Source organism: Zophobas morio, unplaced genomic scaffold, assembly GCF_036711695.1.
Source record: "Zophobas morio isolate AGI-343-1 ecotype UQ-CSIRO unplaced genomic scaffold, CSIRO_AGI_Zmor_V1 ptg000024l, whole genome shotgun sequence".
Classification (NCBI taxonomy): domain Eukaryota; kingdom Metazoa; phylum Arthropoda; class Insecta; order Coleoptera; family Tenebrionidae; genus Zophobas; species Zophobas morio.
The window spans coordinates 3398567-3415286 of NW_026972129.1; the positions used below are offsets into that span (position 1 = coordinate 3398567).

The 16720-nt window shown below is 31.9% G+C and overlaps 1 protein-coding gene across 1 annotated transcript in view; it reads right to left on the reverse strand.

Moving 5' to 3' along the window:
- LOC135135706 (low-density lipoprotein receptor-related protein 2) overlaps positions 1–4492 on the reverse strand; it is a 75321-nt gene extending 70829 nt beyond the window's left edge. Inside the window, exon 1 of the mRNA XM_064064851.1 lies at positions 4145–4492. Coding sequence (XP_063920921.1) covers positions 4145–4256 — 112 coding nt within the window. The 5' untranslated portion in view covers positions 4257–4492. The remainder of the gene's footprint in view (positions 1–4144) is intronic.
- Between the last annotated feature and the right edge of the window lie 12228 nt (positions 4493–16720).

Below are 16720 nucleotides of genomic sequence, written 5' to 3' on the forward strand. Positions count from 1 at the left end.
ATTATATTCTGAAACATTAAAACATTATAAATTATATCTGTACACATAAGAAAATATGAACAAACGTTTCAGAAACAAATTGTAGCACTGCGACATTACCATTAAAAATTAGCATTGAAATGTCTTCTGCAGATTTCTAGATTATCTTCATGAATCATGCAAATTGCGTATGATAGATATTAGAGGGTTGTCGTTGCCAGATTCAAATTATCTCCCGCATTAAATTATATCAAATTAAAACTTTTACCAACATCCCCTTTCCTTTGTCAGTTTGTATTTATCTGTTGCTTAATTAAACAAAGCGTTTATTATAATATCAATACATATTTAATTATCTATAACTATTAAGTAGTTAAAAAATTAAGCTTAAGTAGAACAGCATGTTAGCATGTATACCTAATGGTAAATTTTCATAACTAATGAATTAAACGAAGTTTCAAGAATCCTGTTACTAACAACGTAAGTATAATATTATAAAAGGTATGGATCGATGAGAACTTATTACGACTAAGTGAATATTTTAGCTTGAAATTTCAAATACGTCAGCTAATCAAAAAATGCTTTTCGTTTTAAAAGACATTAGAATTAGGCATACCTAGATTCTAATGGTCGGTTTTTTGAATGCCTGTTCAACTTGAACTGTTGGTTAATTACAGGGAAAAACCAAATGTTTCCTTGTAAATAAAATAACCATTAGTTTTTAATTAGCCAGTTATTGAACAACAGGCCATAACTATGTTCAACATGTGAATTCACAATTTTATAGTATTTATAAAAGCAAATTATTAACGTTTAGCACAACAGAAATTTATCTTAATGACTGAATAAGCATTTATGAACCAAACGTTGCGAAGTTTGGTTTTTCTAAATATTGAAGTGTAAGTGGCATTTCACATGTAAATAATACCTACTTGACGAAAATAAGTAAATATTTCTAATATATAAAGAAATGTATATACATTTTAGAAAATATAGGTTAAATGATCACGATGAATTTAAAAATTGTTTTTATTAATTCGTAAATTACAGTAATTCAAAAATCACAGTTTCTAACAAGCGCAAAGAACAAGACAGGACCTTCAGGTACGGATTAATGCGTTGGCTAAGTGAACTGTAGTATTTTATTTACTTTAATTTACGAGCAGCTGAGCAATTTACAGCGCCGCTGTAAAATATGTCAAATGACTTTTTATAGCGTCTTTGGTAAAACATTTCCAGAAAATTCAGCACCGTAGAAATAATATATACTCCTTAAATGAAAGTTTTCTGTAATTTTCATATTTTCAAACTTATTTTAGATTTTGTTTTACTTTTTGAACAGTAATATAATAAACTTTGCCGATTCTGATAGTCATTTTATTGTATTAAAATTAAAATTAATAAAATTAAAAATTAAAATTAATAAAATTAAAAATTAAAATTAATAAAATTAAAAATTAAAATTAATAAAATTAAAAATTAAAATTAATAAAATTAAAAATTAAAATTAAAATAATTAAAAAATCTTGTCTTGTTCGTAAAACTTCAAAAGCAATGTAAACGAAATTAACTACTTCTCAAATTAATTTTCTAAGAGGCAAATGGTTCCCCAAGGCAAAGATTAGGTTTTTTTTCTATAGTTTACCATTTTAGCAGATTAGCTTAAATTGGCTCCAAATATTCAGTATACTGTCTTCTGGTCAGCTAAAGATTAATTACCAAGAGCATTAGCTCACTATAAATTATAAGATGTGGTTTTTGTAGGAGATCTATGTTATAATTATATCAAGATTCCGAAGTTTATTCTTCCAGTCAGTGCATTAAAATTTAGTGGGGATTCGATTCATTTTATTTGCTATCTAAGTAAAGTTTATGTTAACAAATCGTTGCTGTAATTTCTGGTAGTTAGTTTAATTCCACCAGAAATAGAGGAAGCTTCAAACGACAATTTTGCAACAACAGCAATTCTCCTATAGATTGTTAAAATATTAAACACATTCGCGGAGCAAACAAAAAATTTTAATTTTAACTAGAAACAAAATTCAAAAATAACAAGAACCAAAAGATGTTATCATTCTCTACAATTTTAATTCCATTTAGTAATATATTTTTCACAACGCCGTTGTTAATCCTCAGTTTCAAACATACTCGCATATCGTTTTGATACTTTAAGCTTCCTAGCGTTCCCAGGCTCGTTGTGTTATTTAAAACCAAATAAAACTTCCCTAATAAGTAATAATCCACCTGATGATCCTAGTTGTCATAGTCTATTCCATCATCTGTACTGTTCAGCCATTTTTATTTAAAGCCAAATCAATTTTAACAATTATGAGCTGTACATTTACAGCAACAAATGGAAAATATACGCAGATTAGTTTCCAAAATGATTTTCTGAGAGGGGAGATGAATTTCCAAAGCAAACGTTAAAGCAAATAATCCTTCTGTACCTACTGTTATTGCTTCCTGCTTTTATAATATTGTTTAAGTTAATATTGACTACACTACAATATACGAATATGACTGCGAAATAGATACCAAAATGTATTAACGCTGACCCGTTCTTTTGTAATGAATAACATTTGTGACTTATAGATGAATGACCTGGTGAATTGAATTTATGCAGAATTTTTTGGTAAATATCAACTTTAAATCTATTTTTATTGTATATTTTAATCAAAATGATTTATTAAATATATTTGTTTGTATAGGTACTTAAATAAATTTTTCGAATAATGTACAATTAAACCTGTGTTACATAGTCCAATTAGAAATACACATTAGAGTACACAATATATAATTTAACTAAATATTTCAAACAGTAACCAAAAATTAACCGACATAAACGTAATTCTGAATACATTTTTAGAGGCTTTGCCTACACACTAAGTATCAACATTCTGAATGAAATTCAACCTATTTTAATTAGATTTTACCATTAAAATTTGAATTTTTCATACTGATTCAGTTATCTTTAACAATTTTCATTTGATGAAATTGATACCCGCAAACCACTTTCTAGCCGTTTCATTATCTACTAAAAAATTATTGTTTTATTTATGATTTCTTAAAATATAAGAACATATTTAAGGGAATATTAGGATAACTATCAAATATAAACCTAATAAATGGGGACTTATTGTAAAAGTGTTCGAAAGGGTTGTACAAAAAAAGACAAAAGATATAGCAAATTCAATTTAGCTTTGAGTTGTGTGAACTGAAGAGTTAATAGGGCATAATTATGAAAACTAGTTTACTTGGACAAATACTTTAGTAAAAATTATTCAGTTTTAAACTATTGAATTTATTCTATAAGTGGTTTCCACAATGCATAATTTATAGTATCATAAATCTTGCTTGTGACGTGTGTACATATGACAAATGTCTAATAGTAATTGTACTCCGTGCACTCGGTGGCGTATTTAATTTGCCCTTTTTGATATATTTCGTTCATCCTTCTTTTTAAGGACGCAAAATTGTAAAGAACAAGGTTTCTCGGTCACAATAAATTATCATAATGGTTACATTTATATATTTTGCAACGTATTAAAACAAAATTGGATTCATCTCGCATAAATTATCAGTACAGGTACCGATGTTAAAATTTATTTACGCAAATGTTGCAAAATAGGTTTCATCCAAGAACACGTAAGCATAATATATAATGTGATGTGAAATAAAAATGAGGACACAACATTTTTTTCATAATTAGCAACAGTATAATAATTTATTCAGACCAGACGATGCATGACTGCATGGAATATATAATAAAATATTTTGTATATATTGGCTCACATTTATGTGATAAATTATCATTACATGGAAGAAATAACTGTTATATGCATTAACACATAACAGTTGTTTAAACGTGGCAGAGGAAGACTTTCGGAATTGCCGATACTTTTACAGAACGAACAGTGCTCTATATCCTTTAGACTAGATAGCAAAAATTGGTATATTATTTAGTTTAAGTAATTATTATTAAAGAAAAAGTACGTTCTTGTTCTTTTTATTTTAACCAGTGAGATAATTGTGTGAAAATCTATTCATTCAGCAGGGTTAATAACCTGAAGAATACGTAGCTGTGGTGTGGGAGCTACGTTTGGCGAAAACGTTGACAGGTTCAGTTTCAACCGCAAAACTACTACCGACTAAAAAATGAACCTACCTGGACCAGGTGCCAGCCTGGAATCCGCAAGTACTAATAAGATAGTCCAGCAGCAAAAGACCAAAATAGCCAAGTAGTTTAAATAACTAGGGTTTCCCCCAAACCACCTCATTTTACCAACACGACTCACTCAACAATATTTAACTAAACAAAAATAACACAGAACATAATAATAGATAATGCACAGATGAATGGAGTTGGTCTTATCCAAACTGGAACATTATAGTTAAAAACTAGTTTCGGTTTTTTAATTCACTAGACACTGGTGTATTTTCTCAAGAAAAATGTATAGCGTGTCCGCTTTTCTATGGAAAGCTCTTGTTGCCACATCTAACCGAACCGACAACGGCCGCTCGCCGACTGAACTCATCGTGGTGGTAGTGGTTAGTTGCAATTCCGTGGCGCTTGCCCTGTACCAGGTAAGAGCGCGTACTCTTCTCTCGTATTGTATAATTCCAAGGTTGTAAGGTGTTACGTCCAGGTCAATCTGAAGAGATCCCCTGCAGTATGCATTGTCGCGCACAATACCCAAATAAAGAGCTTTTCTGCCAAACCGTATAAAACCTTCACATAATTTTAATAAATCTTAAGTAATTAATAAAATTTATAATTTGTAAGAAATCTATAAGTATGAATTTACAGCAAATATAAAAACTTTCCATATAATAATTTTAAAATATTTGGTTTAAAGTTTTTTAGACAAAGCTTCACAGGCCCCTGACGTACAATCAAACAAATTCAATTTCTTAGATAAATTATGAAACGTGATTCTAGGACTTTTACTTTTTTACAATAACTCCTATAGGTTAATAATGGAAGATTTGTCTTGGATAGAATTTTCGTCTTCTCAGATTACCGTCAGTTTAAGAGTCTGAGGTTAAACACAATGAACAAAGAAATGCATATTTCAAAAATCTGTCTTTGATCGTGTTTTTTATTGCTCTCTCGTTATAAAGATAGCATTATTTAAATTTGAGGTAAAGAAGCGTGCCATGTATATATTTCAAGTGAGTTTTTCTTAATAAAATTTGATGATGATGTTATCAACTTTTTAGTAGGGACAAATATTATCAGTCTGAATAGGTAAAATATGACGAAAGATCTAGTGCAGTTATGTGCAGTTATTATTTCAGGTTGAGTATCAATTAAGGCTCCTCAACCTGAAATAATTTTTTCGACTTTGTCAAAGCGGGTTACAATAAATCTATGTCCGGACTTTTTCCTATTGTTAAAGTAACAAATAAAAATTATTTCGATACGGCACGTGGTCTACCGACTGTGCAGTTTTCTTGAATTTTATGAGGGATCCTCTGTAAAATGCTTACGAAGTCATACAGTGTAATACCAATAACAACGGATGATCATCAACCAAGGTTATATCTCGTTACACTGGTACAGTAAAACTATCGCTATTTGGAAATGATTTCACTGCGGATAAAAGTTTTGTTAGTGCTTTTGTCAGCACCTGTATACAGTGGTCTTGGTGGACACATTTACAACAGGGACTAAAGGATAAAACACCCTAGGAGCTAACAAAACTTTTATCTGCGGTGAAATCACTTCTAAATACCGACAGTTTTACTAAGTATAACTCGAGTACCTTAATTCCTTGCCTTAGCACCGATCTAAACTAATAAGAGCAGCAATTGTAAAATTTGCATAAACTTTAGCTAACTATCCCTTTTAAAAGTTTAAAATCTACCCAAATAGATACATACATTAAATTCAGTAGCACGGAATGCACACCTGTAGTAAGTAAAGAAATTAGACAACGGTAGAACATCATATCGCAAAAAATTGCGCAGTATAGTAAAAACCGCATTTCTATATATATACGGTTTTGTAAAATTTGATTAATATAAGTAATAGAACAATATTATGTTAAAATTTATAACAAGTTACTATTTTAGTATTGCACAACCTGTAAAATTTTGTACGTACATGAAATGATGAATACTAATAATGTAGAAATTATTAAATACTTTTTAATATATAAATTTTGGTTAGCGATTTACTATGCTTACGATGACTTTAAAAAATTTGTAAGAATTCAGAACATTCAATTTTACAGTTTTTAATCCTTTAAATTCTAAAATTTATTTTTCGCAAAAATCTTAATGTCAGCTCCAAAAAATAAATGTAAATTCCTAAATGACACGTATTGTGTGTAATTTACTATACGAAATTGTTGATGGGGATGATCAGACCGTTTTGGTTAGCATTTTACTGTCTACATGATATTCCTACAATACCTACATCAAAAACTTCATAACAATCGGTTAAAGCTACTACCTAAATCATATGAAAAATCTACGTAAGATGATGGGTAAAAACCGAACCACCACCACCTTTTACGTTACAATTGACAATTTTAGTTACTAGCAAGGTTTCGGACACTTTTAGAATTTAAGTATAATAAAATTGTTCTGATCACATTTTACTCCGCAGGCATAACCTTAGAAAGTTTTATAAATTGGGTCTATTTGGCGAAAGGTTAATTTAATGTTGTCTCAACATTTGATAACCCCGAGACTTCCAAAAATTCGGCATCCTGTTTCTTTCTGTCTGTTGTTTGTTGGTGATTTTATTAAACCGATAATCTCCGAAACTCTTGCCTGCGTTGTAAAAATATCGTGTATATGGACAACACTAACCAAAATTTCTCTCGCCATCCCCACCACCAATATGAGCACGTCAATTTTGGTGGAAAATCCGAACTAAAATGTGGAATCTGTTATAAATAGACAGCGGATTTCTGTCGGGCTACGTCACGATTATAGGTGGAGACGCGCTGCATCGCCGGGACTCAGTAGCGGGTGATAGGTAATTACTGAATTTAATTGTCATTTGATTTCATAAATACAATTAACGATTTATTAATCAAACGGCTAAGTAAATGAGAACTGGAATTAACAGCAGAGTGCAACGAAGCAGCGTTATTCTAATCTCAAATAAACGAAGTACAGCCGGTAACTGCAATGAATTCCCATCCCGAACGAGCCGTACCGAGTTTGGCCTTGTCTAGCCCGACAGAAATCCGCTCCCTAGTTATAAATGTGTGGTATAAATTTCCCCAAGCCGTAGCTATTTTGTTTGCAGTGGTGAACAAAAAAAAGTTACCTAACAAACTGGTTTAAGTGAAACATATTGTTGTGACACATCCTGTATATCACTAAACGCCTTTGGAGTTGTAAACAGTTTTGGACTTACCATCAATTCCCTGAGAATGTGTCATTGCGGGATATAAGCCTGCATAGACTTGATCCATTTACATAACCTAATACGATGAGCATGTGGAAACTTACAAGGCACTCCTAAACCTACGTGTTGGGACTTAAATAAATAGTATAGTGCAAATGTATCGCCAAAACTGTGGGCGTTGTAGTCCACCATGAATTAGTGGAATATGACTTTCAAGTGAACAGTAAGAAACTATAATTGCAAATAATTTACTACTTCAGCTATTGTCCTCCCCGTTTTATCTATGGATTGAACTCGAACTCAAAAATTCATATTTAGCAGATTATTTAAACAAATTTCTTTGTGTTTATAACAAAGTTATATTTCCGGAATGGAGGATGTGTATATGCAGAGTGTGTCGCTCAACGCGCGGTTTTCGATATCTCTTTAATTATTATTATTACTATTGGTAGAGATAGAAAAAGTCAGAGACTAAGGTTGTACTTACGGCGCTTGTAGTAGCGTACACTAAAATAATTTTCGATTATACAAAGTATTTTGTTTTTGAAGCATAGCACTAAACTTAGTTTTTTTTTTTACATAGAATAGCCTATATATTTTTACATATTCTTATTAGCCTTCTCCTAAGTTTTATATCCATTGTTTATTTTTGAAATTCCGATGCGACCTTACCACGTTATTACATTTTTTTTTACTTTTTTTTTAGTAAAACAAGGATTTAAAAAAAAATCTGAATAACATTATTTTTAAGATAATTAACGAGATATCGAGGAGCACACACATAGTGACTCATTCTGTATATAAATATAACCTTAGAGAATTTGGAAGACTATATATGAACATGGTCTCTTTTAATTTTGTAAATAATCTAACTACATTTTTAACTTAAATAGTAACATTGTTGTACACAAGCAAAGACCAAAAAATGATCTTTTTTCAAAGGATAGGTATGTATGGCCCTATTTTGTTTCAGAGTATTAAACAAGCAAAAAAATATATATCCCTTATATAGTTAATGTGTTTTAACGATACAAAGACAGTAAACATACGCTCTGTCGTCCTTATGATTTGAAGGAAATCTCATGACCATATTAAGGACTGTTACTTTTGCCGTAGTATTGTAAAAACGTATACTCAAAATAAGCGAAATATTAGATATCCTATAATGTTTCTTTGGTTAAAGGATTTCGTTCCTCCCTACAATTATTGTCAAGATCTACAAATGTCTGATTCGTCGTCTGATTCGAACATTTAAAGAAGCATGTGATGCAGAGGCTATGCTGGCAGTTATGAAGGCAACCGCAACAAGAATTATTTTCCCAATTTTATCGAAATAATCTCATAAGAAATTTACATCTGACAAAAAAGAGTAGAAATTAACAGACTCAAAACTCAAACCAAAAAATGTATTATGTTCAGTGGAAGAGGTCTGACTCTTTATATTTTTTCCTTAAATGGTATGATAATACTTAGTTGTAGTTTTTCTCTAGTACACCCTACAAAGCAGTGGACTATAGAGTGTTTATAAAATTTCCAAAGTAAAGGCTGCTTTGTAGCAAGAAAAGTGAATGCACGATATTTCTTGTTGCCCCGTGCATTTAAAAGAAAACTACGAAAATATTATATCACTACTGACAACAAATCACTCATTACAGCCGGATACCGTTGAACGGGTATTTAAAATCGGCGTAGGTAAAACTCAACAATTTTTCTCAGTTTTACACAACTAACTAGACAGCGATTATATACAGAATAGTTCCGACTCGACTGGAATGGATTTGACTAGACTCTACTTCTCCCACTCTCTGGACTACACTACCCTGCTTCCGACGGTGGTTCCAATTTAAACAGCCACGCGGCCCTTCTCGAAAGGTCTCCGTCACCGCTTCTAGGCTTGTTCTGCAGCACCCATCGCGACGTCCGCTTCCAGGCTTTTCTTTAGCGAACGCCGTACGGCCGCCGTCACCGACGATAAGTCACCCATCATTACCGCACATATGTACTAGAAAACACATAGGTGTCGTACCAGGGCAGCGTATTGGTTTATTTCGTAACAATATGTAATGCAATGTGATTAATGATTATATTAGTCTAAAATATGCACTGACAAAGAAAGGTCTGGTTGCCAAGAACATCTATTATGTCCGAAAAAAAGAAAATTGCGTAAATAAAAAAAAACACTTTATTAACGGTGGTTTTTGTAGAACTTAATATGTTGGTCCAATTTATCTGCGTATCAAATACAATCGAGAATTGATGCTCCAACTTTAAATTTTGTAACTTTTGTAGGATATCAGATTTCTAACACTATAACTACAGCTGGAACAGAAATTCGGAGGGGTTATTTCTTTAAAAACAAAATTCATAACAGAGCGTCATAGTTTACTTGATTTGCGAGAAACACTTGACACAGGCTTATATGAATAGTGATTTAACTAAAAAATAGGCAAGAATTCAGAACAAAAACTAAATTGCGTTGAGATATAAAATAAAAAAGAACAGGACAAAGATCACCAAATGCATATATGAAATCATGATAACTAATCGAGCAGAAAAACAGAGATGGGAAAACTAACCTGTTGCTGAATCTACTAAAGAGTATAACTTTATAGACATCTTGTTACGCTACAATAACACGCATAAAACTTTTTCGCCAAACATCACAAAAACACGACATTTAATGTCTCGATCGAGCCACCTAAAGTTTTACTTTTTGTCTTTTTTACTTTTAGTGCCGGCGCCGGTGGCGCTAAAAGTACTTTTTGCTTCGCCGGCACGAAAAGTAATTAATGAGATAATTTCCACAATTTTTAGAAAATTTTATTTTGGTAAACTATTTATTGAAACGAAAATGACAGTTAGTAAGAGAAGCATTTTGAAACTGAAAATCACTACTCGATACAGAGGTAACATCTTCTACAGTTGACGAATTTATAGTTGCAAACTCGGCCAAAGACACATTTGAACATTCGCCACTAGAAATAATGCCATCAGAATTTTCTTCTAATCTTGGGGATACAATTTTCTTTGCAATTTCAATTTTGCTGCTCATGGATTCCTCAGCCACACTACTTGATTTCCACCCGCCATGTCACTTTAAACACGTGATGTCCCCCATCGACAAGCAGTGTAGCTGTCACCCATTTTATATTTCTAAAACAACCAAGAAAATGCAGAAGTACTTACAAAATTTGCCTTGAGCACAAAATTTTTTTGTTGATTCCGCAAAAGTACTCAGGAGTGTATTTAAGGCCGTCTGCACAAAATCTTACGGTCACTGTAATCTTACTATTTTCTATGTACGACAAATGATTTGTCACATAGCTACGAAACCGACGATCTAGAGAAAGATGGAAGTTTGAAAATGTATTTCAACAAGCATACCTAATAACCGTTTGATGCAACACAATTGGTTCAAGCAAACTAAAATATGACAGGAAACAAACAGTCCACGTGGACTAATTTATAGCCGTCTTCGCTGCTAAGATGGCTAGGTTTTTCGCTCCACCTACCTCCGTAACGATGAATACACCATACCACAATTTGTGTACAGTGAACAGAGCTTCGTTTTTATTGGCGAGATTGAGCTCAGAAATTAAAAAGATTATATTATAACGGAAAATATGACATTTAATATTAAATACGTCTCTGTGCAACGCGTGCCACAGTGACGTCAGAATTTGCAAACCACCGTCGGCTCCGTTTGAACCGGTTTTATTTTATTTTTATTCGCAAATTTCGACTCTATGTACGGCTACTATATCTATGCAAGCCACTATAACATAATTCTGAATTTTAATGAATTTTGATTTATGAATTTTAATTTTCGGGACAATTTGGAGTAGTTTGGTAAGCGTTTTGAGAAAAAAATAGCACTCACTTCATTCGTTCGACAATCTTGCAGATTCGCCACAAAAGTGTTGCTTTTGCTTCTAATAAAATTATCTACTATTTTCATATTATTGATTTTTACTTCCCGAGCGTAAACTACCGAAGCATTGTAATAGGATCCATCTGGCGCCTGGCTACTTTCATGTTTTCTCTATGATCCATGATCCTAAGTGTACTAAAAAATGCGTCTCCCATTTCCGCCTGTAGGACTATGTTACTTTAAAAAATTCAAGTAATATTTACTAACGTAAAACTTTGAGGTCAGCACATTGTTGATGGGGATGGTCAAAGAAATTTTGGTTAGCGTTTTATAGTAAAGCATATTTTCTAAGGTTATGTGGCAGTAATATAGTTCTTGAGCACTAATAGTGGGGTGTTTTACACAAGCGTCCCTTACCTTTATAAATCATTTGCATTTGCTCAAAGTTTGAGGGCTAACAAATCCGGCTTCAGATGTGTGCAAATGCTCTTATACTAGACGTAAACATTTAGTGCGTCACAGTCGCATATCTTAAACCCGCTTACTGATAACGTATCTGAAAAGACCAGGGCAGTACTGTCTCGGCCGTCCCTGACACGTAGCATGGTTTGCATTTGCGAAGTTTTATGAAGGGTTGGGTGTAAAGTACTTTAAACGTCAAACCCATAAACACACTAAATGTTTGCGTATAGTATACCCGGTACTTTTAACACAAAGCATACTACGAGATAAAAGTCATTTAAATGCTCTTCATCATTGGATTCGCACTCTGCGTTAATAATTAATTCAGGTACGAGTGGAAATAAATAAATATCTTCAATTGTCATCACGTGTTGAACGCAAGTTTAACGAAAGCTGCTTTGTATTAAAATTTCCAACTACGTCCCTACTTCTGATGACAGTGGCAAACGCAATGTTATTTACAACCATTGCGATTTCTATCAATGGAACAGAGTTGTTGGCTCTTAGACAAAAGAGCCGATTTTACTATTATCATCTACACGATATTCCTAACATACATATAAAATTTTCCAACAATCAGTCCGATAGTTTTGGGGATTATCTGTGTCATAAAAATCGAGATAGACGAGAGACAGACGCCAGACGATGGACGACAAACGACAGACAGACGGAAACGGGGACCTTTTTTTCCTGGCATAAAATGAGAAAACATTAAAGTAACCGTTCGCTGAACGCTCTGTTACAATGCTTCCTTAACTTACAGTCGGGAAGTAAAAATTCTTAAATGGTTCAATACCTAAGTTACCAGTGCCAGTGGGACGGTTATCATTTTTGAAACTTATGTAATTATTGTAACAAGGGATTTTTAAAATTATTCTATCAACTAAATTCATGAGCCCACAGACTTCTTTACACACCTTATAGGTCCGTATTCACCAGGACGACAGTTTTCGTGATACTTTTAAGTTGCTGTACTTAAAAATAAGTAATGCTAAAAAAACTGTGATTTTCAATGTGTTTTTTTTATATATATTTCTCCAAATTAAAAAAAAGATATGTGTCCATCAATTTAGTACCTACTTGTAACGATTAGTAGCAGTACACCACACAGCACATAACATATTTTCATACAGATGCTGAGACTAGCTAATACAACTCCAATTTTTATTAACAATGTATTATGTAAATAAAGCGACATAAGCGGTATATTTTAAATTTTTATGACTTCTTATAAAATTTTAAAATTTCAATGTTAAAAAATCTTTTAACCGCAGCAACTGCATGCAATCGGAACTTGTTTCGGTTGACGATCGCTATTTTTTTAACAATATTATGTAACATAATAAAAAAGATTATCAAGGTTGGTCATGGATGACACTTAAATCGTGTGATAATTGCTATTATTAGTTCAGGTTTAAAGTAACTTTTTTTTTGTATGACGCTTATATAACGTTTCATTCAGACTCAAATACCTGAAGACTATTTTGCACGAAATTACTTCTTAAGCATTTGTTTTATTTTAAAATGTTGAGTAATTGATCTCTGACACACATGACAAGCGATAATTAATGAGAAAAAATATTTTTTAAGAATCACTATGCATTTTAAGAATCTTTCGTTTGCGATTTGATCGACTCCGTTAAATGTGACACCTATATTTTTAGTAAACTTGATTTTCACAAGTCCCACTAGTGTATAAAAATGTCGCTTTTCAGTTATCCTATGTCTTGAGTGCACCTTAAAATCAGCGTTAGAATTTTGTTCTTTTATTCTCTCCAAAAAATTGATGACGTAATTTCAACATACGGTAAATAAATATTATTTAAAATATGATTTTTAAATTTATGTATTTCAAGACCGCCTGCCAGGAAAGTTGATTAATCATGTCAAAAAAAAATCACTAAACCTTTATTAAAAAATACATTTGAGAACATGTAACTTTAAAAGCTTATTAGTCATCAATTCTTTTGGCGTCCCAGGAGCTATCTGATATAAGCATGGGAAAAACATACATAGTTCAGATTTAATTAATTCTAGTCTGTTAGCAATAACTTGTTGGGTTTTAAAAAATGTCTTGTAATTAATTCTCTAAAACTTTCTCTGGTTTAAAATCTGTTGTAAAATAATAATTAAATAAGAAAATACTCCCCGTTATTTAAATTCACATGTAAAAATTTAATGCATCCAAAGTCATTTCTAATATATACAAAATTAATATATGGATTCCTAATAAAAATCAACTCTGTCCTGACATGCGCGTTGTATTTGTCGTACTCCAAAGTAGAAAGAGGTTACTTTTAGACAGAATGTGTAATATAAAGCTTGAAAGTTGCAAGTATTAGGGGTATGTTTTACAGTTTTTGGTAGTTTTTTGTTTACTTAAATTACAAACGAGTTAAGGCTAGTCGCTATGTTTTGACAGTTTTGTTAAAAACAGGTTGTGATCAACCCTTTTTCTTAAATTTTAATGAAATTTTTGTATAACGATCAAAAACTGATTTGGAAAATTCAAACATCTCAACAAGACAATCATTTATCAATTGAGAAATGTTCATTACCAAGATAGATCGGAGGAAAGGCATTCCAGAACTTAGACAACTTATACAAGAGACAAGTTCCGAAATTGAAGAAATATTTCCTGAGACGCGCAGAAAGAAACGAACGATTTTGCGCTGTAGCAAGGACAGATTTGAACCACATACCCTTATAGATATATCCAATGCCGAAGAAATTCTCACACCCCATAAACTAGACAACATAATAAGTGTGCTGAAACAAAAACAACTACATGAAAATTTTGCAAAAAGCTAGACGAAACTCACATCAACAAGAAAATGTTATTGATTTGGCTAAAAAAATCAAGTTTATATGCCGAAACAGAAGGGTTTCGTTTGATATTCAAGACCAAGTAATTAATACCAAGAATTACACGAAATATATAATTAAAAATACAGATATAAGAAACGATTGTTGTCGACTTTGTAGCGAAAAGTCCGAAACGATTCAGCATATAACTTCATCCTGTAGGATCCTGGCATAAACTATCTACAAAGCTAGACGCGACAACGCAGCCAAAATCATTCACAAAGATTTAGCAACAAATCTAAGCTTAATCCAAGATACTACACCCTATTACACTTACATTCCATCTCCATTCTTTGAAAACACCGAAAACAAGCTATATTGGTATAATATCTACAGACAGAAACATTACACCAACAGACCAGATATCATACGTTTAAAGTAACACACCGATGAAGCTATTCTCATTGATACGGCTGTTCCTAATAACACGCAGTGCGTAATACACACATACCACACTAAAATTTCAAAATATCTACAGTTATCAATAGTAATGAAGACAATGCTAAATCTTGAGAAAATTTTAATTCTACCTTCAGTTATTTCCAATATAAGTGTAGTACCAAATAGTTTAATTGAGAATTTAAAATATTTATACTTAAATGATTCAATAATTGTTCAAATGCAAAAAGCTGTTTTGTTAGGAACACGTCATATTGTTCGCAAGCAGTCTGATCATATCGGTCAGAATAGGTTAGCACCAGTAGGTCAGAGTAGTGTAAGTCACTTCTCAAGTGATGCGCGGATAAATGATCGATAATTACCCTAGGCTCTTGGGGATGGGATGACAGTAGAGAGCAATAGCAGACGAATTTTATGTTGCAATTCTAGGATCTCAAAAGTTTTTTGTTAATCTAAACAGTGCATATCGTTACTTGGGTACTAGTACTCGTAATGATATTAGTCTTTCATCTTTCTTGAATACCGGTCATTTCCGGGTCAGTGGTTGGTCCTAAAAATAATAATAATAATAATAATAATGATAAGAGACAATACATAAAAGCTCTTGAGCATGGAGTGAGTTTAGAGAATAATAGTAGTGGAATTTGTATGCTGTAATTCTAGGATCCCAAAAGCTTTTTTTTTAACTAATTAATGTATATCATTACTTGGTCTTAGGACACATAATGATAGAAGTCTTGCCCGAATGGCGGTGTTGGGTTTTATATAATATTTCTATAATTTGAAAATTACCGTAACGACCGATAAATTCATGCATTTATAGGCAAGTTTCATTCCCGAAAGATTCAGATTTTCTTTGTAGACACTCATAATAATGATTGATTTAAACTAATAAAGGCAACTCCAAGGGAAACATTCTCAGGGTATGATGATGTTCTTTGCAAGTATAAACCTGTAAACATATTTGTAATATTATACTTTGAGAGTGAACCATGTTAGTTTATTTACCTTACGAATTTTTTTGACGAAGTTTTTTGTTAAGCTTAGGAAATAAAGGAGAGGAGAATATTTTACATTTTATAAAATTAAAAATATTAGTCACTCTTCTTTTTTTTGAGATATTTTTATTTTTATATATTTCAAACTTATCCGCGCTTCCTTACATTTTATGAATTTATTTTTTAAGTAAAATGTAAATTATAAGTCTTCTGGTCAAGATACTGAAGTACTACTCATTTTCCACTTTTCAGTGGCTATTGAGTTTGTCACCTAACCGCACGTCGAAATCGCCGTCAACAATATAAAGTGAAATACTTTTGCATTTTGTTTTTATTTATAAATAAATGACGAAATTAAAACAAAGGAATAATTTAAAAACTAATATGTTTTTTTTTAGAAAATGTGACGATATTGAAAAAATACATGAAAATATCTGGATTTAATATATTTGATCATGACCCATGCTATGTATAAACTGTATATCTATAGATTACAAAGTTTATAGTCTACGATTTACTCTATTTATTTCAGTACTCGTGAAAATCAATAGATAAAATGTCGTGTAGCTACAGAATAAGAAATGCACATTCTGGCTACTGGTAGCGACCGGAATAAACAAATTTATATACAAAACTTTTTGCACCTCGGGCGGGTAGGTATTTGATCATGGAATTTTGTTCTGGCATTTAGACGTATTCATCAGACCAATATACTTTTAATCATATTGAAATTTCAATACTGCTGAAATAACAAATATAAAAAAATACAATATTTTATTA